The 24,621-nt window shown below is 38.9% G+C and overlaps 1 protein-coding gene and 1 long non-coding RNA gene across 19 annotated transcripts in view; one reads left to right on the top strand and one right to left on the bottom strand.

Moving 5' to 3' along the window:
• Window positions 1-7,276, bottom strand: part of LOC140626335 (uncharacterized) — a 31,775-nt gene extending 24,499 nt beyond the window's left edge. Inside the window, exon 1 of the long non-coding RNA XR_012025530.1 lies at window positions 7,145-7,276. This is a non-coding gene — a long non-coding RNA (uncharacterized lncRNA). The remainder of the gene's footprint in view (window positions 1-7,144) is intronic.
• The window catches only part of LOC140626332 (uncharacterized), a 591,342-nt gene that overhangs the window by 373,166 nt on the left and 193,555 nt on the right, over window positions 1-24,621 (top strand). For 7 of the 18 annotated variants that reach the window (XM_072814051.1, XM_072814047.1, XM_072814039.1 and 4 more), the window contains one exon: window positions 8,360-21,051. The exons of 9 other annotated variants lie outside the window; for them this stretch is intronic. In XM_072814051.1, coding sequence (XP_072670152.1) covers window positions 8,360-8,473 — 114 coding nt within the window. In that variant the 3' untranslated portion in view covers window positions 8,474-21,051. Of the gene's footprint in view, window positions 1-8,201; window positions 21,052-24,621 lie in introns of those variants that run through there. 2 more of the 18 variants (XM_072814044.1, XM_072814050.1) reach the window with 2 other exon arrangements.

The raw sequence follows: 24,621 nt of genomic DNA, 5'->3' as shown, positions 1-24,621 counted from the left end.
TTTATATTCATATTTTAGAGTCTTTAAGTTGAATTTTCTAACCCATCTCTACTCATTACCACTGACTAAAGAAAGTGAGATTAGGAAACCCATGTTTTTGGGCCTGTGATGCTGAGACTCTTTGTTATACACTGTATATCCATTATTGTCCAATCTGGTGGGCAATGTATTTAAAGACACTCGGGTTAAACAAATCTCCTTATCCATCCCTTTACAAAAATGACAACACAGCACATAGATGATTTGGGATGACTTTTTGTGGAGGATGCCTGGGTGGCTCAGTTGGTTGAGCCTTTGACTTTTGATTTCACTCAGGTCACGACTTTAGGCTCTGCACTTAGTGGGGAGTCAGCTTGAAATTCTTTCTTTCTCTCCTTCTGCCCTTCTGCTCGCTCGCTCTCAAATTAACAGACAAATCTTTTTTAAAAAATAAAATGACTTGTTAGGCTATTTTGGGCTAGATTGGGAGGACATTTCTGATAATAAGCTCCTTTAATGATCGAAATCTTTTATACTACTAACTCAATTTCCTTCATATCTATAGCTCCTTTTTTCTACTATAATGTCTCCATTGTGCAACATGTAAATGAAAAATATCCCTACCTGTTTTAAAAACATTGAGAAGATCCTCCATTTGTTTTATATAGATTTATTGTGTAGTCAATCCAGGACTGAAGGCTTGGATGGCAGCTGGTTCCACAATGTGCAAGAGGCATTAAAGCATTGGGAAAGACAACACAATGGGACACAGAGTAATACTGTGCTTATGACCAACTACTTTTGCCATTATTGTTCGATGAGCATCTCTTTTTCTTTTTTATCTGTTATGTATTTTACTTGCAATTATTTTTTCTCTTTGGTTCTTCCATTTCTGCTTAGCCCTCTTAGTGTTATCTTTTCTGTCCTCCTTTTTTTTTTTTTTAATAAGAATGGTATTAACTGGAAAGTATATAAATAGCTTTGAGCTATTCAAATAGGGTAGGATAGAAAATTTGCCAGGCCTCAAATATTTCCGCATCTGGATCTAGAACATAGCACTTATTGATAAGAGTTCTCTAAGTCATGTCTATTTGCAAATATTGTGTACACATTTCAGCACATTTTGGCAAAAGCCATGTCCTCTGATGAGGAAGTGACTGTCCTCTTCTTGTGTCATTTCCCAGCCCTTAAGTCTTGTTTATACCAAACTTCTTTGTTAAAAATTCGACATAAAGGTCTTTGATACTCTTGAGCCCATCCCTGACTCATTATTAGCCGACACTTTGTGTCTGGCTGGCAATTTTTCCAGAGTGGTAAGGTCAGCCTCTTTCAGTATTACACAACCTTCCTCATTCCTTGTGCGTCAGTGAGAATCAAATGACTCTTAGCAGTGAAAAACAAAATCTTGGAGTAGGGTAGAAAGATGACCAGTCTCTGAACAAAGCAAACCAATGTTCAGACCAGGAGGATTTTTCTTGCTCATTTTGCATCTTACTGGTTTTCTTTTTTTTTTTTTTTTTTTTTATCTTACTGGTTTTCAATGAAACAGCTTTCTCTTGCTAAAGTACCTTTTAAAATTTGTCTTTCCTCTAGGTAATCAGCATCTATAATTTGTGGTTTCTCTCCTTAATTGAGTTTTGGAACACTTGATAGTAACTCAGGGTCAGCATAGTATAGTGAAAAGGTTACTGAGTCAGCAGACCAGGTGCCCATTAAAAGGTTCCCTAACTTCTCCTAGTCTCTGATCTCATCTGTACAATGGAAATAATCGTATCTACCTCACAGTTCATGCATAATTTAATGTGTATAAAATAACTTTGTCAATTGCAAAAACCTATTCAAATGAAATAGGCTACTACGCTTTTAAGGGCCAGCAGGGTTTGCTATTATCATTTCAGGGGAGGTCAGAGTCTTGGAACCCTCTAGAAATTGTAGCATAATGTTGTTGGAGGGGTGATTTGATAAATATTGGCTTCAACTAGTGGGATTTTTAGTAGCTCAATTGCTGCATTTTTCTTATTACCTTGCCTCTGTGAGGCTATCAGGCTATATTGGAAAATCTTCTTCTCTTAACCATGAAATTAAAAATGGAAGTGGGCTTGAGTCCTCTGATACTCTTTCAGTGACTTGTGAGCAATATAGTTTGAGTAATGTTATCCTTCCAAGTATTTTAACTCTGTCCCCATCCTCTTTCCTCAGTTCTTTCTTCATTGCTTGGAAAGAAACAATGGGGAATTTCCTTCTACTCTTCCCACCTGTTTTTTTATGGATATACACATTTTTTTTTTAAGGAGCCTGTGTTTAATTCAGAGAAGATATACTCTCTATTTTAAACCTAGTGGTAAAAAAAAAAAAAATAAACCTAGTGGTGGGGCACCTGGGTGGCTTAGTGGTTGAGTGTCCACCTTTGGCTCAGGACATGATCCCAGGGGTCTTAGGATCAAGTCCCACATCGGTGTCCCCACAGGGAGCCTACTTCTTCCTCTGCCTATGTCTCTGCCTCTCTGTGTCTCTCAGGAATAAATAAACAAAATCTTAAAAAGAGCAAAATAAACCTAGTGGTAGATACACCAATTAAGAACCTAGAAGTAAAGTTGAACTTTGAAGCCACCATGATAGTTGGGCTCCTGAGTCTTCCTCACAATAGTTCTTCATTATAAGCTCCTTTGGCAAATATGAAATTGTCCCCTTGGGAAGCTTTGCCTTGCCAAATCTTCATCTGTAGTTCTGAACTGACTCCAAGCCAGATGGTTACCTGAAAACAACACACATTCTCTCTTATCTAATCCCTTAACGTCAAGGATTCAGTTGGTGAGCATTGCAACAGCCAGAAACTGTTTGGAGAAAAGTACCTTTTTCAAAATTACAGTTGTTAAGGAATAATGCCATATGGGCTCAAGGGGTGGCAAAGATGCTGAGTGGCTTCTTTTTCATTAAGATGGAAATATTTATATGAGCAGCAATAATAACAGTATATTTTAGAGTCTGTGTGGTATGAAATTGAGCACTGATGCAATTAGATAATATTGACAGCTCTATTGTAATTATGTAAATAATACCGAGTTCAGCTTCCCTGTATCGTGTGTTTCCATGCACACATGCAAGAAGAGGGCTAGGCAGTGAGTAAATACCGGGCAGGAATGCTCAGCTATTTATTTACCTGACACAGTAGCCTGAAGCTTCTATTCCCCTGAGTTATTTTTTCATCTAAATTAAGCAATTCCAACGGGTTGCACAGAAGGGACATACGGGTATGTGTTTATTTGTAGCAATGCTTGGTGATAAAACATCCGCAAGAGAACCCTGCCAACCCAGCAGGCCCATTTTGAGTTTTTCCACTTCAGAGCTGCATGTTTGGATCCCACTTGACTGATACCAAAGCTTTTTTTTCCCCGTTACCTTTTGAACAGATCATTTTAAATTGTCCTCCACAGGGATGTTTTCTATGTCTAGCCGCCTATCAATCTTTCCATCTCAATGCAGAAGTATTTGATTAGTGTATTTAAAGTAATAAAGATGTCAACAGTAGTGTCACCTTGATTGATGCTAATTATAAGTCTTTAATGGTTCCTCTGCTTTGGCCACTATCCTTGCAAGTTGTGATTTTTATGGTTAACATAGTGCCCTGCTGTCCAAAGGCTTAATCATAAATTCTGATCTATCTTTCTCTAATGATTGTGCATGCAGTGGTATAATCCCAGTAACATACATTATCTTTGTTCGTTAAAAGCAAGCAGTGACTTTCATAGGGGTGATTAATGCATTTATAAGGAGTTTGAAGAATCCTTGTTGGGATCACAGCAGAGGTTATGATGATTATGCTTGCTGGGCATTAGAATTAGCAGCAATGCTACATAGGCTGCCAGAAAGCACTAGAAGATTTTCCCATAGTCCCTGTTCAGCACATTAGTGCTGTGAATGAGACTCTAGCTGCAGTAGGAAGAAGACGTGGGTGTTGCAACCTTAAGATGCTATCAGAGTGTGGTTGTCACACCAGTGAAACTAAAAGCAAGTGAAATTATCTGAGGGTTTCCCTTCTTTAGAACAAGCAGTCTTGTTAAACAGGTTTGGGGTCACTCAATTTGAAATATCTGTTGATTAAGATGTCTTTTTCAGTGGGGCTTTTCAGGCTGAATTTTTAAAGTGCTAAGCAATGTTTAGTCTCCTTTCTCTCAAACCCACAGATAGTTTTAAATAAGAGAAAATGAGCCCAGTCCTATATACGTTTACAAGACTTTCCAGATATGGGAAACTTGCTTATAGAAATCTATATATGTCATATGATGTCAGATATGCCATAAATGCCCATATATGTCACACGATGATACTTCTCTGAAATGCCCTATCTTATGGAAGAGAAGCTGCATGTAAATTAAAAGAATGCTTTACTATTTTATAAGAGCAATTTATACTCAACATCAATTACAACACATAGCTCCTTACATATAATAGATATTTTAAATAGTGTTTTAATGCCATTAAAGAAGGTACCAGAAACTGTAAGAAAAGTTGCTTTTGAACTAACATTAGTATTTGCCTGTTTTCTCCTGTTTGATTTTACTGTATTCTATGCTTATAAATTAAGATAGATGGAACTTTATTTGACTTTATCCCCAAACATGAGAAGTATTCATACCTCTCTGCTTTCTGCTAATTTTATATTCAGCTCCAGTGATTATCCTGCTGTAATATTCTCTACCAGCTCTAACCTCTAAAACTGTTCCTTAACTTCTAGTAGGGAGAAAATAATTTAAAAATTTTAAAAATTTAAAAAAAAATTTTTTTTGAATTGTACTCGTTTTCAAATAAGGGAATGTCAAATTGCATTATAGGAAGATAATTATTCCTCCAGTGGTACTAGCTTAGGGATAGAAACCATAGACCTCAGAGGCCAAACTTGAGAGAGTAGTCTTCTTATCAAAACATGCATTTAACATTTATAGAGGTGGCTATAGTTATAGTTTGGGATGATAATAAGATCTACCCAATATATTTCTTGGGCTAGACTTTGGAAAATACATGCCAAGCTGCATCATGTTTTTTAGAAGGACGCTCAATCTGCAAGCAGTGTACTGGAGAATGTTTAACATCTACTTTGGGGTTTTTAGGATGATGACTCACTGTGAAGTCTTTTTATCTTGCCATTAATATAGTTTAGGGTGGTTTAAATGTACATCTCTTTACCAGAGTGATAATATGGAAAACATACACACAGTCTAATCTCTTTACAGGGGACCTTTGCTTCTGGAGCTTTGCTTGGACACTGCAAATATGGGTAGACAGAAGTGGTGTTAGACAGCATGGGATGGACGAGGAAGTCCAGAGTTAACTGAATGAGAGAGAATGACTGACCAGGAAGAAGCCTGGCCTGGGAGCTTATGAAATACTAAAGCTGACCTTCAGTGGTGAAGCCCCTGTGAGGTCAGTAGATGCCTTGATCTGTCCACTCACTTCCATGATGGTAGCACCCCACTTACTCTGAGTAGTGATTTTCATCAGAATAACCAGAGAGAGACCCCTCTTGGCACCAAGAATGGGTGGGAGCCAAGGAGATCTTGGCCCTAGAATTTCATTGTGTGTGCCTCTGCAAAGAGAAATGCAGACTGTTTGATCAGTGAAGTGTTAGCTGCTTTGCTTGGTCCCTCACTATGTGATTATTTCCTTTTGTAGTTTTGATAAATTAACATTGCCGCACGTACTCAACAGGAATATTTTTTTAAGTTTTTTTTTTTTTTTTTTTTTTTTTAAGCCCCAGGGCTCCTGTTTAAAAATGCAGGTTAATTCTCAGAGGCTTTCAAAAGCATTTCTGCATCATGCTACTAATTAAGATAAGGTTATCATTTTAAGTTATACCAGGAATGCAATTAGAGCTTCTAGTGAGAACTGTAGCAATCAATTTTATACAAATTATTCAGACCTAGTAAAGTAGAATACAGTTTTAATAGGACAAGTGAACATACTGTGATTTATTAGATATAATGTGAATTCAAATGACACCTGAACACAGCATCTGTAACCCATCATGCGCCCAAGTCGCTGAGAATCCAGTTCAACAGCCTTTTATCAGAAGGGATTTAATAATATGCCTTCCATTCCCTGTTGTTCACTGGCCGTTATTTTGGATTTGAGAGGGATTTTTGTTTTCAAATTTGAATGGATTTTGACGTGAGAAAGTCATTCGTGGAATACAAAGTGCAGATTACCTGGTCCTCTCCTTTATCTAGATTGCTGCGTGCTGCACAGAAGTCGGCTTGGTCCTGCTTGCTTGCTTTTTTCCACTTTTGTGTGGTCTGCAGAGCTAGGTGACCAACTGACAGTATAATCACCTAATTTTTCTGTGTTGTCCCTCTCTGTTGAAGAATATTGGATGTTGGATAAGAACACTGCATGTCTTATCTGCCAGCTGTCAGTGATGACTTATTCATTAAGTGGATACCTGTTTTCTAAGGATGTACAAGGATGGCGGCGTTGGGTAGCTCCTGAGAAGGTTGTGTATCTCCTAAGATCACTGCAGGTCATCCAGTGCTCTGTGCAAAGGCATATAAATAAATAACAGCCTTTCGGGGCTTTCTTTTCTTGGACACCTTGAAAATATTTGGAGCACCTTTTATGTTTCCCTGCTTAGTAGCTTTTATTCTCATTTGACATGTCAGCTGTTCTACATTGTATTATGTGCCTAGATTCCTCAAATTGTCATCATTTGTTCCATGTGTACTTAACGAGCTTCCATTGTGTGCTGTGGGTCATTCTTGCTATCTGGCATGTGGTGGTGGGTGAGGGGTCATGTACTAGTCTCTGTGACACAAGCCTGCCTTTCTCATCTCCACCATCAACCGCATGTGATGCCCTCTCGTGCAGGTGACCTTTCCTTATAATTGACCAAGAAATGGCATCTGGGACACTTGTCTTCATGTTCTCTCCTCCGTATCCACTGCTGTCTACCGACCAAAGGTGTTTCTTCTGCTTGTTCTACTTGACGGAAAATGTCTGCTTTCCTCCATAAAATGACCTGATTAATTTTAAGAAGATACTGAGTCCATTTTCTTCCTCCCTCTTCTGTCTCCATCTTTCTTACCCTTCTGCTCCTTCTCTTCAACTGAAAACATATGCTCAAGATTTGCCCCTACCCTATGCATACACAATAAATAACCATCTGTTGTCTTACCTCTGCTACTCCTTCCCACTTCCGGGCTGCCGGTCTTCAAAAGCATGTCTGCATAGATTCTGAGTCGTCTTTCTCATCTTGCTGCAACTGTCTGGCTTCTGGAGCAGCAAATCTACAGACCAGTGAGCACCAATGGCTTATGATTGATTCTCATCCCACGTAACCTCCTAATAACATTTGGTATTGCTGCCTGTTTCCTACTTCTGGAAATTTGCAACCTTCTTGAAGCCATGACATCATTCTTTCCTGGCTTCCCATCCAACTGTCTGATTGATCATTTCTTTGACTGAACTGTCCTCCTTTGCCAGTCATTTTAGTGACAGTTGCTGTCAGGGTTTTTGCCTTGCTTTTCTTTTCTTACTCTGTTTGGAGAGTCTTAAAAGTAGAGTCTTCAGAAGTGAGAGCTGCAAATGCCCCAAGATCATATTCTACATCTACAGTATGGATTTAGGTATTTGCATCTTTCTGAGAGGAGAATTCCTAGCTTTTATGCGATTCTCAAGGGTGCCAAAGCCTTAACAAATGGTTAAAAGCTTACTTCTTGAATGATTGCATTACCTTCTGTGGCATCCCACTCCAAACCACTCTGTTTCTCCGTATCTCTCAGGCGGTGGCCCCGCTCTAGACTTAGATTCTTAAATGGTCCTGGTGCATCTTCTCCTACCATGTTCAATTATACACCAGTTTCTCTCAATTGTGACTCACAGCTATAATTAGTCTATCACAATTTTGTTCTAATTAGATTCTCTGTCACCTATGTCTCATCACCCTGGTCCTGGGCAGGATTTCCAGAAATATCTTTTGATATATCCTAAAATAAAAAGCATGCTCTTACCACTCTCCTTCACTTAATTTTCCATGGCACATTCCTTTCCTCTCCCCATACGGGTTAAATTCTGTCACTTGGATGATGGAACCCACCAATGGAATCTCCCTTACTTATAAGAGCCCTTTGAACATTTTGCAATTCTCCAGATATGTCACGGTGCTGTTTTCTCTCCCTGAAACAATAAGCCTCACTCTGGTCTACATGGCTGATTTCTATTTCTCGTTCCAGATCCATCTCAGCTGTTGCACTGTCAATGAAGTCTTCCCTGGCCTCAAGTAAATTTAGGCTAGACTTCCCCTTTGTCTTGAACTCTATTGTTGCATTGACCCTTCTGTATCTTAACTTTTTTTTTTTTAATTCCTCTCCTCAATAACATGAGATGCCAGGGTGTTGGAAGCCTGTCATCTTATCTGAGCACCTGCCATGCCCAGCACAGCGCTTCAAGACCGACTTTCCGACAGACCGCCAGCTCTCAACTTCAACTGGGCATGAAGGTATAAAAAGACACTATGTTTGGTTCAATTGCTGGATTAAGTAAACACATCATTCTCAGTTGAATTCCTTTTTGGGAGAGATTCCAATTTTTGTGATTTGAAATAGGTATTATCTCTGAATTTCGCAGCATGATGCATTCTGCACAAATGTTCATCATATGTAATATATATTGTAATGCATGTTATAATGCCTGTTATACAGTAGGCAAGACACTTGGATCTATTTTGTGAAACAAAATGAAGCACATATAAGCACAAAATATATTTTCTTTGATATGCCTTTTTTTAAAAAGATTTTATTTATTCACGAGATACACACAAAGAAGCAGAGACATAGGCAGAAGGAGAAGACAGCTCCCTGCTGGGAGGTTGATGCAGGACTCATCCCAGGACCCCAGGATAATGACCTGAGCCAAAAGGAGACACTCAACCATTGAACCACTCAGGCATCTCCTCTGATATGCCTTTTCTTTAATTTTTAAAAGATTTTATTTATTTATTCATGAGAGACACACAGAGGAGGCAGAGACATAGGCAGAGGGAGAAGCAGGCTCGCTGCTGGGAGCTTGATGTGGGACTCGATCCCGGGACCCCAGGATCATGCCCTGAGCCAAAGGCAGAGGTTCCACCACTGAGCCACCCAGGCATCCCTGATGTGCCTTTTAAAAAAGTAAATTTTGAGTAGAGTGAGCAGCTTTGCCTTAGCTGATGTGTAACTTCATTAAGTTTGCAATGGGAATTTGGAATTTTGAAACTTTATAGCAATTTTGCATACTGTACGGGCCAAGACCTCCTCCTTTCCCCTTTCCTGGGTTCTAGCCTCCTTGGCAATCCTCAGATCAAAGTGATTGACATCACTCTGTGTCTTGAATTTTACAGTGCCATGCTTTAATAAAAATGATGGATTTTTTTGGCCCTCTTTTCTGAGATTTGTTAGGTAATTTAATATGATATGTCCTGGGGAAATATATTTTTAATCCTATTACTATCTCAGTAACATTTTTTGCTAATGAGAAAACTGGATCACATGGAGGCTAAATGACTATCCGTGATTTCTTTTTCTGTCCCAGAGTGTTGCAAGTCATTAAAAGTCATAAAAATTTATTCTAAAAAAATTGTACTGCTTCATAATCTATATTAATCTATTAATCCTTTATCTTCAGTCTACCTGGTAAATAGTTTCTAGATACCCTGAAACTGGCAAAGTCCTAGTATTTTGTTATTCTCTGACCTACGAAGCTCTGATTTCTGTTTTATTTTGTTCTCTGTATCTACATAGGAAAAATAAATAATAGAGATTTTTAACCAGATTTTTATGAAAATTCTAAAAACGAAAGATGAAAATATGAATAAAAAGTTAATTTTCTGATCTTTTCCAGTTAGAGTCTCATTCTAAAGGTTTTTAAAATAGTAAGGGAGCAGTGGGATCCCCGTGTGGCTCAGCACTTTAGCGCCCGCCTTCAGCCCAGGGCGTGATCCTGGAGTCCCAGGATCGAGTCCCACATCAGGCTCCCTGCATGGAGCCTGCTTCTCCCTCTGCCTATGTCTCTGCCTATGTCTGTCTATCTGTCTGTCTGTCTCTCTCGAATAAATAGAGAAAATCTTAAAAAAAAATAGGAAGGGAGCTATTTCTTTGGTTGTGGTAGGTAGATTAATTGCGTGGTGTGCATTCTGGGTTTTTGTTACCTTTCCTGAATACTTAAGACTTTCTTTCCCTTCCAGATAGTTTAATATTTGGGTTCAAACAGAATTTAAATCTCAGCCACTCTCTCTTTCTGGCATCTTTGCTCATACTTCTTTTCATCCTGCAATGAGTCCAGTTATAAAACATCCAAATCCAAAATTCTGTCTTTGTACTTTGTCACCAACTGCTCAGACTTGTCATGAGTCTATTCTTTACTGTCTGAAACTGATTCATGTTGGTTTGGCTACCTCATATGTATTTTCTTTTGTAGAAGAATGGAACCCAGCTTTATGAATGCTCTAAGGCCAGAAGCTAGATTTTTCTTTTTTTTCCTGGAAGGATTTTTGAAGGCTTGAACCACTGTTTCATGGAGTATGTTTGAGCATAGGGATGTCTCAAGATGTCTGACCATGTCCATAAAAGTTCTGCATCTCCTAGGTTATTAAGTATCACATGTTAATAATTTCAAGTATGTTTTATCATAAATCCTCTCTGTTCCAAAGGCTTACTGGCACATATGACAAGTTGTGAGCATCAACTGATGAGAATACTTCTTTTAACATTGCTTTATTACAAGACAGATTGATCCAGGCACTCTTGCTACTCTCTTAGATAATCAGGCATATGCTCTGGTTGCAGACTACCACTCTTTCTATTTAACTCAGACTCTTGTTTCTGGCATTTGGGAATATCTGAGGTTTCTGCTCACAGATACCTCATCACCTTCAATATCTTACCTTTCCTGCCTTCTTGATGCTGTTAATGAGATTATAGGAAGAGTCAGCCACCTGTTAGCTGCATTCCAGGACAGACCCGACCTGATATACATAAACACACACACACACACACACACACACACCTGTATCAGTTATCCATTTTTCCCTCTGTCAAGTTCTGGTGTAATATGACAGTCCTAGCAGATTGAAGCTCGTTGCTCTAAGGTAATATCTGTGCAAGAGTATTTTCTTTTCGATCTTGATTCCTATAAATACAAAGGTGCTACTGCCTAGTCTCACATTAATTCTTTGACGATATTTAAATAATGTATTTAATACATGGCATGATGAGAAAGTATACCCTAACAACTCAGATACAAGATTGTTAAGAGTTAAATTGAATAAGTCTCTGCAAAATAGATATGATTTATTATGAGTAAGTGCTGACTGAAAATTTTCTATAAATACAGGACTCAAGAGATTAAAAAGCACATAGATTCTAATCAAGAATCAAGGTGGTCCCTGGGAAAAATCTAAGAGGCAGGACTGGAAAACAGTTATAATTTGCTAATCAGAAACAATCAGCGTATTGCATCCTGTTTTAAGAAAGGCTGTATAAATATAACCAGGTTATATTTATGTGACTAAGAAAGTAGAGAAAAGTCTCAAAGGTAAATTTATTGATGCCCATTAAAGCATAGTCTGGTGGAAAGGAATTCCCAAATAAAAGTCTTGAACATTACCAGAAAAACTATTGCTAATTTGAGCATCTATTATGTGCCAGGTACGTGTTTAAAACTTTACACTGTCCTCCTGAATCTTCAAAATTACTTTTGAACTACTCTTACATTTTGAAGTATCTACATTTTACAGTTCAGGAAAATAAAACTTAGGTAGATTCAGCAATTCACTCTAATAATTTGGTTATTACCAAGCAATTCATTTAGAGAGCTGGGATTTGAACCCAGATACAAGGGTTCCAAAGCTCACTGAGTCACCAACTGTGCCATATAACTTTGTTGTCACAAAACTATTTCCCACCAATAAAAGAAATTCTTTGTTTTAAGATTTTTTTAATTTGAGTTGAGGGTGAGAAGCAGGCTCCATGCTGTGCAGGGAGCCCAATACAGGGCTCAATCCCAGGATCCCACGATCATGACCTAAGCCAAAGGCACATGCTTAACAGACTGAGCCACCCAGGCACCCCTAAAAGAAACTTCTTAAGAGCTTCTAAGAAATCATATAACACCTGCAGTCATGTAGCCATCAAGACGATCAAGTTGTAGAAGAGTTTCTCATTCCCCCAAATCGTTCCTGCTGCTTCAAGAATAATTTCTATGCCCACCCAAGCCTCTGGAAGCTTCTGGTCTATTTTATGGTCCTACTCACACTTTTTCTTTCTTTCTTTTTAAAAATTAATTAATTTAAATTAATTAAATTTCAATTATTATATAGTGTATTATTAGTTTCAGAGGTAGAGTTTAGTGATTCATCAGTTGCATGTAACACCCAGTGTTTATTACATCGCATGCCCTCCTTAATGTCCATCACCCATTTACCCCACGCCCCCTACCCCTTCCCCTCCAGCAACCCTTAGTTTGGTTCCTATAATTGAGAGTCTCTTATGGTTTGTCTCCTCTGATTTTGTCTTGTTTTATTTTTCCATCCCATAGGGGACTATGGTCCTGTTTTGTTTCTTAAATTCCACATATGAGTGAGATCGTACGATAATTTTCTTTCTCTTACTGACTTATTCTTAATCTGCTTAACATAATGCCCTCTAGTTCCATCCACATCATTGCAAATGGCAAGGCTTCATTTTTTTTGATGGCTGAGTAGTATTCCATTGTGTATATGTACACCACATCTTTATCCATTTATCTGTTGATGGGCATCTGCACTATTTCCATAGTTTGGCTATTGTGGACATAGTTGCTATAAACATTGGGGTGCAGATGCTCCTTTGGATCACTACATTTGTATCTTTGGGGTAAACACCTAGTAAATTGCTGGGGTATAGGGAAGGCTCTGTTTTCAACTTTCTGAGGAACTTCCATACTGTTTTCCAGAAAGGCTTCACCAACTTGCATTCCCTCTTCTCCATATCCTCGCCAAAATCTATTATCTCCTGACTTGTTAATTTTGGCCATTCTGACTGGTGTAAGGTGGTATCTCATTGTGGTTTTGATTTGTATTTCCCTGATGCTCAGTGACGTGGAGCATTTTTTCATGTGTCAGTCATTTGTAGGTCATCTTTGGAGAAATGTCTGTACATTTCTTCTGCCCATTTCTTAATCAGATTATTTGTTTCCACTCACATTTTTATGTGGGGTTCGCCAACATGTAGGTATACCTTGTCTAGGATGAAAATAGGCATCGGTCAGATTGACAACATCTGGTTGATTGGACACTTGTGCATCCCATTGTAAATTGATTGACATTCTGTTTAGAATTTGGTTTTCTACATTGTGGCTTAGAATAGAATTCACTGACATGCTAAATACACACACATGTATGTGTTTGAAAATACTTCTTTAATAAGATAAAATGGCACATGTATACCTTTCTGTATTTGTGGGAGAGTTGTATATGAGTCTGGATTTAAAAATATAACTAAAGATCCCTGGCTGTTTCAGTCAATGAAGCATGTGACTTTTGATTTTGGGAGTTCACACCCCATGTTAGGGTATAGAGATTACTTAAAACTCACAAACACAAACAGACATTGCCCCATCCCTCAAAACCTAGGGCTTTAAAAAAAAATAAACAGGTAGTAAAAATAGAAGGTCAGGATGCCTGGAACACTTCAGCATCTTCTTTCTATATGATGAAAAAAAATTTATGATTTTCTTTGAGTATAGTTGGTAAACAGGGTTACACTAGTTTCAAGTTTATAATTTAGTCATTTGACAACTTTATATGTTTGGCTATGTTCATCACAAGAATAGCTACCATCTGTCCTGTTACATCACTCTTAGGTATTGTTAACTGCATTCCTTACGCTCTGCTTTTTATTTCCATGACTTACTCATTCCATAACGGAAGACCTATACCCCCCACCCCCTTCACTCACCTTGCCCAACTCTCTGGAGTTGGCCAGAGAATACAAGCCATCAGTTTGTTCTCTATATTTATAGTTCTGATTCTGCTTTTTGTTTGTTTATTAATTTGTTTCTAGGTCCCACTTATGAGTAGAATCATAACTGACAACTCAAATTTATGTTGGTGAAAATACTGTAATGGCACCTGGAAGCAGAATGACATTGAAACGAAAATCCCCAGTCCTGTGCCTCAGAGGGCTGTTTGTTTCAATAAAGTGTTTTGAACACACTTCATTCCTTTAACAATGGTTTATTGACAACCTATACCAGGCTAGAAACTGGGTGAAGAGATGCAGTATTGGGCACAGGGTAGAATGTTCTCAAAAGAGCAGCATATGTGGAGTATCTGAAGCCAGAAAAATGTGATGTGTTGAGTAAGGAAAGGAAGTAGTGAGAGCCTGAGGAAGATGAGAGCAAAGTAGCAGAGCCTGGATCTGTTACTAGATTCTATGACATTCTGTGAAGAGTATAGTATCCTTTCACTGTCTCACTCTACTTGAATGTACGTGAATGGATGTGTTTTGCATCTGACCCATCCTGAGTACAGAGGAAGCTCACACTGTCCATGTACCCCTTTTCTCACATGTATAGTCAACTATTCCCTCTCAGTTGAATCCTTCCCATTGACTTCAAAGCTTACTGTTGGTCTAGTTTTACATACCAACAACCCACCCTTTCTTGAGTCTGTATCCTCCTACAGGTCTGCCTTCTTTTCTTCTTCTTTATGGCCAGAGTTAGCAGAAAACATAGCTCTGTCTTCATGTCCTTGCCTCCCCCTGCCTCTTTCATGTAGTTCTGCCTTCATCCTTCTGACAAAATAGCTTTTCCTAAGTTTACAGTGACTTTTTCTTGTCAATCCCATGGTGGGCTTCTTAACTCTTTTTTTTTTTTTTTAAGATTTATTTATTTTAGAGAGAAGGTGAAAGTGTGGGGGAGGGTCAGTAGGAGAATGAAAGGGAGAATCCTCAGCAGACTCCCCCCCCCGAGTACAGAGTCCGATGCAGGGGCTCAATCTCGATCTTGAGATCATGACCTGAGCTGAAATTAAGAGTTGGCTGCTTATCTGACTGTGTCACCTGGGTGCCTCTGAGTCGACTTTTAAGAGCATGGTAAGAAGTCCTCATTTTGTACAGTAACTCCTCTTAGCTTCTAGGGCAGTCCATGTCCACTATTCTTCATATTAACATTTTCAGCTTCCTCTGCCATTAATCAGTTTTAAAATAATTTTACCCTCAAAATCTCTCTCCTTTTCTACTCCATACTGCCTCCAAAATGCATTGCATCCCCTTCTTGGCTTATTATGAGAGGTTGCTTAGCATGACAGGGGGCAGGAGTATCTGGGGTTATTTCCCAATCGTGTGACTTAGGCAAATGGCTTTAACTGTCTTAACAGTTTCATGACATGTTAAATAATGATCATTATAATATCTGCCGCATGTAGTTGTGGTAAAGATCAGATTAATTCATTTATATAAAGTGCTTAATAGTAGATGCCCCTCGAATTCATAGCTTTAATTATAATATTTGAATAAAACCTAAGTTTATGTACTCTAGATACTTATGTATTTATTTGTTTATAAATATCTCTACTTTCAGCTCTAAAGATGCATCAGACTCAATGTATCCAAAATCATCTACTGTTTCCTGCCTTGATGAGTAGGTCAACCATCTTTTGTTTACAAGCCAGAAAATTAGATTCCATCTCCCATGACCTCTCTTTTATTTGTCCAATTTATCACCAATCTCTTTCAGTCTGACCAACCAAATTTCTGTTAAAAGCTTCTCTTTTTTCAGTATTTCCACTGCTACCATCCCAGATAGAGATACCACCATCTGTCATCTTGAGTACTATAAAAAGAGGTCTCCATGATTTTACTCCATCTACTCATTACCTCCAGTAAATTCTCCACCCTGTTGGAAGAATTATAACTTAAGAAGGCTGCCCCAATGATCTCCTTTTTGCTTCAATCCTTTCCATAGCTTCCTGTTTCTCTTGGGATGTTCTTTACATGGTCTATCAGTCCCAACCCGTGAGATCTCCTGAGTCTCTCTCCCATCCTTTCTGTTCCTTGTGCTCCATTCACAGCCATCCATTTACAGCTCCTTACATATACTTGGCTCACCCCCCACCAGAGACTTTTGCCCATGTACTTTCCCATGCCAGAAAGCTCTTCCCACTCTTGCCCCATTTTGTAATAAATTTTTCAGCTCAAACAACACTTCTTCAGGAAAGCCTTCTCTGACCTTCTATTCTACTTCAGGTAACTATGTAATGAGCTTTCATAAATTAATATTATTTTATTTCAGAGTATGTGCCCCAATTTTTATTATAGTTTAAAGTTGGAGTGTTCCTAAGACCACCTTTAGGCCCAAGGATTTGTCCTAAACACTAAAGACTCACAAGGCTCAAGAAAGCTGGTATACTCATGGTTATGGTTTATTACAGTGAACGGACACAGGTTAAAATCCACAAAGGAAAAAGATGTAGAGGTGGAATCCATGAGAGACTAGGTGGAAGCTTCCAGTTGTCCTCTCCCAGTTGGAGACATGTACAATTCCTTATTCTGTCAGCAACTTATTGTTCTTTCAATAACATAAGGCATGTGTTGCCAGCTGGTGAAACTCACTTGACTTTGGTGTGCAGTTTTTACTGGGGGTCAATTATACAGGCAGGCGGTACCTTATCTTCTCAGTCTGCAGCTCCCCTAGAGGTCAGATTCATTCAGTGTGTTCCAACACTTCAAGCTTTACAAAAATAGGTGCTCATTCACTATAAACCCTGTGGTTAATATAAGCTATCTGGTATTGCCCATGGCCTCAGGTGTACAGCGACACAACTGGTAAGTTACTCCAAGGAGTCAGAGGTCATGTTTCAGTTGTCAGGCCAAGGACCACTCCTAACAATTTGGGAAATGTACAGGGTTTGAGAGCCAAGGCCTGCCGCATTACACTTTCGGGTACATTTCCATAGTGCTATTATTGTTTCCCAGCAGAAGATATGAGACCAAAATTGATAACTGTTTTTACCCAGCATTGGGCACTACTTTTTAATGGTTCTTGACCAATAGCAGGCGCTCTGTAACTGTTTGTTGAATGAATGAAATCTATTTATTGTCTTGATTTCCTTCCCTTCTATACTTGTTCTATGCATTTCTGCTCCACTGCTTTTGCATATTTTTTATTATGGAGTTTCACCATGCATTTTAGGCCCGAAGTTACTTAGTGGTAATGAATGATAGGTAGTAAGTATCTAAAATATTTATTATACTTTTCTAACTCCCATTACATTTTTAAACCTTCTTGTATACTTTACACAATTTTTAAAAAGCCAATGTTTTTCACATTTATAAATATATGGTGAAATAAATACAGTCAATATATTGAGTTGTGTGATACTTATATCACTAAAGTTATTTCTAAGTGTAGACTCAGCATTTGTCTGACAAATTTCAATAACCAAGCCATGGTTAACTTTGAAGACACTGACTATGTAATGAATTTTATTTCGGCTATATCAGAAATAAAGTGAGAATGTCCCCTGGGACAAAAAGTGTGTATCCTTTTTTCTCTGTAAACAGAATAGTGGAAATGTCTTCCTGCAAATCCTCAGCATCTTATTCTTGATGGTGTTTATGACCTCCAAATAGTTGACTCTACCTACACTCTTTCCCTGGCCAGGAGACAAAAAGTGGCAGCCTGTTTTTGCAAATGAACTTGAATAAATCTCTTTCTAAAATTTTTTGTTTGTGGTAGTGTTGGTTTATCACTCAAGGTATAAAATAAGTATCCATGAATCTATATTAATATGAAAAATGATTGAATAAATAAGTAAGTGGGAGAGAAGAGAGAATTATCCCCTGCAGAAGAAATCCAAATAATGTATGTTGATATTCTACTCAGAAAAAGCTGGGGAGTAACTCCTCACTCCTTGGTTTGAGCTGTGCATAATGACTTCCTTCCTTTGGAAAAGCACAGTATGGAAAGTGGGTGAGGTTGTGGAGGTGAGTAACTCGATGATAGAGAAATGTGCCAAACACTACCATGGCCAGATGTTGAAGGTGCATAGCCACAGTTCAGGGTATGTTGATGGTATGTAGCCTTTTTTTTTTTTTTAATTAAGATTTTATTTATTTATTTGTTTTTATTCATGAGCTACACAGAGAGCAGAGACATAGGCAGAGAATAGAAACAGGCTCCCTCTAGGGAGCCTGATGGGACACTGGATCCCAGGATCCTGGGATCATGCCCTGAGCCAAAGGCAGATGCTCAACCATTGAGCCATCCAGGTACTCCGATGGTATGTAATCTTAATGTAATGTGGTGAGGATGGCAATGACACTTCACCTCTGTGGTTTTCCTCTTCAAAACCCATAACCCCAAATAGACCATAAGGAAAGGGCCAGATCAACCAAAATGTAAGGGCTATTGTAATACCTGAGCAATACTCAAGATCATAAAAAAGGAGGCAAGTCTGAGAAGCACATAACCCACAGGCACCTAAGGACACATGACAAATATAATGAGGTGTCCTATTTGGGATACTAGAACAGAAAAAGAATATTATGCGAAAACGATGGAAATTAATTAATGATAGGGAAGCTTGGGACTAATATGGGATTCTGTTCTCGCTTTTCCATTTTTAATATATCCAAAACTATTCTAAAATTTTTAAAAATTTTAAATTTTGATCCATGTTAAAGTCTTTCATTTTAATCTCAGTGCCATCTTAATGAAATTTGCTTATTATCAGTTTTATTTGTGTTTGGTCAAGAATTACCTCCAGTTGATTGGAGTTCAGATTTTTTTTTTTTAAGGTGATTGTCATAGGTTGATTTTTCTACAGCAGACACAGAAACCGTTCTGTTATTGTTTAAGTTTGGGCAAAAGAATTCTGTCCTTTGTGATTATGAATTTCTTATAATTGTTAAAATTTAAAGGTTCTAAGATCTTATGAGTCATAGAGTATGTCCAGTTTAGAAGTTAACAGGACAAAACATTAAATTAACTAAATAAATTGGCATAAGAAAAAACACAACATTTTTGAGAGCATGAGTCCAGACAATGTGTCTGTAAGATAGGCTTTACAAACTTAGTTTGATTAATTTTTGTTTTTCTGAGGATATGATTCTTTTCTGTAATTATTGTTCTGTTTTTCCTGACAGGCCATCTAGTGCCGGCCGCCGTAAGCTCCCTGTGAATTGAGTTATTCTCAATAATACTCTGTATTATGAAGGCATTATTTGAGTGGCTGTCCACTGTGATCTCATTATTTGGAGCTTTACATAAAACAGGTGGTTCTTCCATCCCATGAACATTTCTTATTATCTAGAATTCACCATCTTGTCTGTGGCCCGTCGTACCTCCTCCATCACAGATGTGGCTCTATCCTACAGTTTGCCCCTGCTTATTGGCTTCCCATGAACATCTTGGTCATTTCTGATAATCCAGAGTCTCTTGTTTTCAGACTTGATCAGAGCTCATACTATATGGTGATGTGTTTATTTACACTGATTAATTCCCAAAGGGCTTTGCAGCAGCTAATTTTGTTTGGCTCTGAAATGACCCAGGCACCTCTAATTCCAACTCTGTTTGACAAACACAAGGCTGAAGCTCATGACCAAAGAGCAGGTGGCCATGCTCTGTTGATCCTCTGAACCCAGTGCTCTCAAAGGTGCCATTCCACCTGACCCAGATACTCTGGGTGTGACCTCTTTGCTCAGACCTCCTTTTTTTTTTCATTTAGATGATGCTTTGAACATGGCCTATCAAGGTATGACTAATCTGGGGTACAGGCTTTAGAGTCATATAAAGTGAGGTATGAATCTTAATTGGTGTTAACTATTTCATTGTAAGGCAGTTGCTTAATCTTTGGGGAGGTTCAGTTTCCTCATCTGTAAAATGAGAAAAATAACAGACTAGCAGAGCTGTCATAAAAATCAGATTGAAATTTTTCTGGAGCTCCTCTAGAATACCTGATTCTATCATGGATGCTTAATATATGCTCACCGTCCTCAGTCTGATGATTTGATTGGGTTTCAGTCCCTCACCTCCCTAGCCCCTTCTAGCTGGCTCTCCACTGCTGCCAGCCATGTCTCAGCCTTACTGATTTACACCTTCACATGTGTTTCTAGTCACTGTGTGGTAGGAGCAGACTTGTCAACTTTTGTGCCCTGCTCTAATCCTTTTCAAAACTCTATAGAATGTCATTTAGGTAATTCCCACTAGTGTAAACATGTCATTAGAAGTGTTCTAGGGCAGCCTGGGTGGCTCAGTGGTTTAACACCGCCTTCAGTCCAGGTCGTGATCCTGGGGATCCGGGATCGAGTCCCATGTCAGGCTTCCTGCGTGGAGCCTGCTTCTACCTCTGCCCGTGTCTCTGCCTCTCTCTCTTTCTCTCTCATAAATAAATAAATAAAATTATTAAAAAAAAGAAGTGTTCTATTTTCTTCGTTGCATTTTGATGTATGTTGTTTTCATAATAAAACAAAAAGCCAGGCAGACCCAAGAACAGGATCTGCCCTGGATTCGTACTTGGCTGTGTCTGGGGTCAGGTAGGAGAGGGGAGAGACAAGGAGGACATACAGGCAGAATAATGGGGTCTGGACCCCAAGTGCCTGAATTTGTAGCCTGCCCTTCCCTACCGCTCACATGTATTAGCTGTGTAGCCTTGGTCAAGTTACTTACCCTCTCTGTTACTGCTGGTTCCTCCCCTGTAAAATGGAGGTAGGGCATGTCTAACTCATAAGTTTCCTGGTGAGGATTAAATGTGGAGTTCTCACAGCATTATTAAGTAATAATTAAGTGTTCAATATTATTATTCCTTTCCCAGTTTCACAACATTTATTGCATCAGGTAAATCTTACTGATAAATGGGTTTTTTTTCAGCTTTGGTAACTTCAAACTACTAAGATTGTCTTCATCTTTTTTGTATATGCATATAAATAAATATGTTCTCTCACTGTAGTCATACCAAGAAGTGCTACATGTGTGTCAATACTTCAACATTAAAAAATTATTTTATAATTGAAAAAAAATCAAATTGTCTTTGTATTCTGCTAAAATTATTCTTTTGGATATCCTCATTAATAGCAAATCTTTGTTTTTTAGGGTATCAAAAATGAGAGCCAACTCCATTAAATTTAACCAAATGATCTATATTGACAATCTTTATATAATTTCAGATACTGGTGTAATTATGTAACTTTATAATTTTAATAAAATAATACACATAATACCTACATATAAAACGTGTGCATATTTGAGAGGGAGAGTGTCGAGAACCACTGTTCAATGTAAACTGAATCATTTTCATGAAAAAGTCAAACATTGAGCCACAGTTCACTTAAAAAAAAAATCACACAGAATGCCGCTCATGTCCCAGAATATTTTTCAAAAGCATAATTGAATTTTTTTCCTAAGGGGCCGAATTCTACATTAACCATGCATTCAAGCAAGTAGAGGAACAAATAAACATCTCTTGTCTTTCCGATTCTGGCGCTCTTTTCTTCCCTTGCATAGTTTTACATTCCTGCAGACACCATAGCACTATGGCACTGACCTCAGAGGAGCTGTGGCAAAGAGCATCACATTCAGGGAGCTGTGCTCCAGTGAGCTGCTCAGTCTCATTGAAGGTCTTGGGCATATGCCTGCTTCCCCTATTGCTTGTGAAAGCTTCACTGCTTCTGCATCCAGTGAGATATCTATATGCATTTGGCATCCTAAACATAGCCATTTTATTATCTTAAAGCTTCCTTCAAAAGTCTGCCTCACTGCCTGCATGGAGATGTGGTCATCTGTGCTAATATCATCTTAGAGTCTCCATTGGTGACAATAAGCTAATGTTTACAACTTTTGTTCATAACCAGATACCAGGAGGCACTTAATTATGTAACAGTTTGCTACCTAGAGATATTTTGCAACCACATATCAGAAAGCATCAGTCCCTGTCCTCGGTGTGACCTGTGTTGGAGCTATACCTCTACCGCATAGCTGCTGCTTCTCCTTCAGACTCCCGGCTGTGCTTCATGGCCCTTGCTATGTAAGCCCAGTGTGTTGAGAACTCTGTGCCGACTCCCTAGCAATGATCTGGGGCTGACGCCAGAGCAAAGAGCTTGCAAGAGAAAGGCTAGGCCCTTACTGAGCTCCAATTTTGAGAAAAGCCCATTTTTCTCATTTTTAGTTTCAATCCTTTGATCTTAGAGAAAAATTGCATAGTCTAATAACCTACTTAGTGAAAAGATCAACTGTTGTGCTCCATGAGGTTAATAGTAGGAAGTTTTCACATGTCTTCGAACCTCATGGTGAGATCTCCAGGTGAGCTGGTATCCTCTTGTAACGATTTGCCATCCTTCCCTACCTTCTAAGAATGGGGATCCTGTTTCCATTGTGAAAACTGCTGATCGACATCAAGCAGCTCTGTTGTCACAGCTCTAGTTTAAAAAATGTGAAAGAAACTGAATCTTCTCGACCTAAAGGTTCCCTCTGTATAGTTAATTAAAGACATTTTAAGGAGACATTTGGATTATAGAAAAGTGATGATATCACATTATGACATTTATTTCTTGCCTTACCCCAAGAATCTCAGTAATTGGCTCACCTACTTGAAACCATTTTATTTTTATCAGAGGGTAAAGATTGCCAACCCCTAGTCCGGCTTGCATCATTTACCTAATTGGCATGTCTTTTAAAACAACCATGGACGCAAGGAACTTTATGATCTGCCCATGTGCTGTTCGCTTGCGTTGAAACCATTTAATGTAAAAGTCTGTAGGAAAGTTTATCAAAGGGTTAATATTTTATTTTTGCCGTAGTACTCAAGAACAGATTTTAGAAATTTAATTAAAATCCCACATAAACATTAACTTTTCAAATGCTGTGCAGCTCAAGGTACATAATTGTTGAGGTTCTTACTTCACATCAAGAAGCCAGCGTTGGAAAACAGCCCCTTACCTATGGGGTCAGATAGCAAATACCCCACAGCAGAATGGGTACTGCGACCTAGAGCTTTTGACTTCCAGGCCAGTATTCTCCCTTCTAGACAGAGCTGTTTTACATAATTGGAGGCATTTCCTTCAAAGCAGTGCTATTGTAATAGAGGAAAAAGAACAGTTATACTCATGGTCTTCTAGAAATGTATGCCGTCCTGGGGGTTGTATCTTCCGATGGAAGAAATCTTTATTTTATTTTATTTTTTTGAAGATTTTATTTCTTTATTCATGAGAGACAGAGAGGCAAAGACATATGCATAGGGAGAAGCTGGGTCCCCATGGAAAGCCCATTACAGGACTTGATCCCAGGACTCTGGGATCATGACCTGAGCCAAAGGCAGATGCTCAACCGTTGAGCCACTCAGGAGCCCCAAGAGATTTTTATATTTATAAATACATTCCTGTTTCCTTCAAGGATAGTTCACTACTTTGCCTTACCTTTGTATGTTTTGTTCATACCATGGGATCTTCTATGCGGTGACCCAAAACAACATAAAAGGTCAAATAATTGCACAAAGTCCCTATCCAGCAATGGCCATAATGTGATTTAGGTGGAACCTGTGTTCAGGAAGGCATAGGTGAGCCCAGGGAGTCACCAGTGAAATGTATCCACTAGGAAAGCAGAGGCAGGTGAAGCTGTGCGAATCAAGATCTGGCCTCCTGGAATGAGAATGGTGATGGTACCATTTACATGGTATATCTGCACTCTGGGACTTTGTGTTCTGTTCCATGGGACACTTCATTCAAAGAACTATCAGTAAAGTAGAATGAATTCATTGGCTGAGGAGATGTTGAATGGAGTAGAAGTCACACAATAGTGGCAAAAGAAACTGCAAATATTCCTTGGAGAGCACGAAAACCTACGTGGTCGATTCCCTCTAGTATTTGAAGGACCTTTAGATGGAGAACATTCAAAACTTGAGCTCCCAAGCTTCTCAGTTGACAACCAGGAAACAGAAGGTACAGCAAAGTTTCCCCCAACGTGGAATCAGACGTTTTAGCTCAGGGCTTTTAAATAATCAGGCTATGGCATTCCAAAGATGGGATGGCCTGTCTCCCTTCCAGGACACCGCATTTTCAGCCACTGGAGGCCCTCCCTGGGAGCCCGGATAGTTGCGTAGTGGAGATATTTTAAAGGGCAGCATTCACAGTTCAGATTTGCAGTTGGACCAGATGACCTTTATGGTGCTTTCCAGCACCTGGGGTTTATGATTCTATTTCTCTTCTGCACTGATGCTGGATTCGTGTCACATTGTTTGAACCAAACACTGAGAACAGACAGGATCGCAGTTTGGAATGTTGGTGGTGCTTACATCTATTTTGTGTTTCAATTTCTGGAAGCGGTCTTTGTCTTTGAGGCAGTTTGGTCTCTGACCTTCTGTAACATTTGGAGCCCAGCCACACTGTCTTTGTTTACTGTAAAGAGCATGGAAAAACTGACTTCCTGACAGTGCTCTGTAAAGTCTAAGGTCAAACCACTCACAGGTGAACAAACACAGTCCTTCCACCTTAAAATTGCCACTTGGCCCCCGTGTAAGGGAGCAGGGTAATGATACTGGGTAACAGAAAGAGGGGAAATCAGTTCTCTGCCAGCAGCCAGCAATTAGTCACTTTGTCAGTCTGCTTTGTTGCAGAGCTCATCTTAATTCTGTATCCATTTTGGAGA

This window comes from Canis lupus, chromosome 37, assembly GCF_048164855.1.
Source record: "Canis lupus baileyi chromosome 37, mCanLup2.hap1, whole genome shotgun sequence".
Taxonomy (NCBI): Eukaryota; Metazoa; Chordata; class Mammalia; order Carnivora; family Canidae; genus Canis; species Canis lupus.
This window is presented reverse-complemented; position numbering and strand designations above follow the sequence as displayed.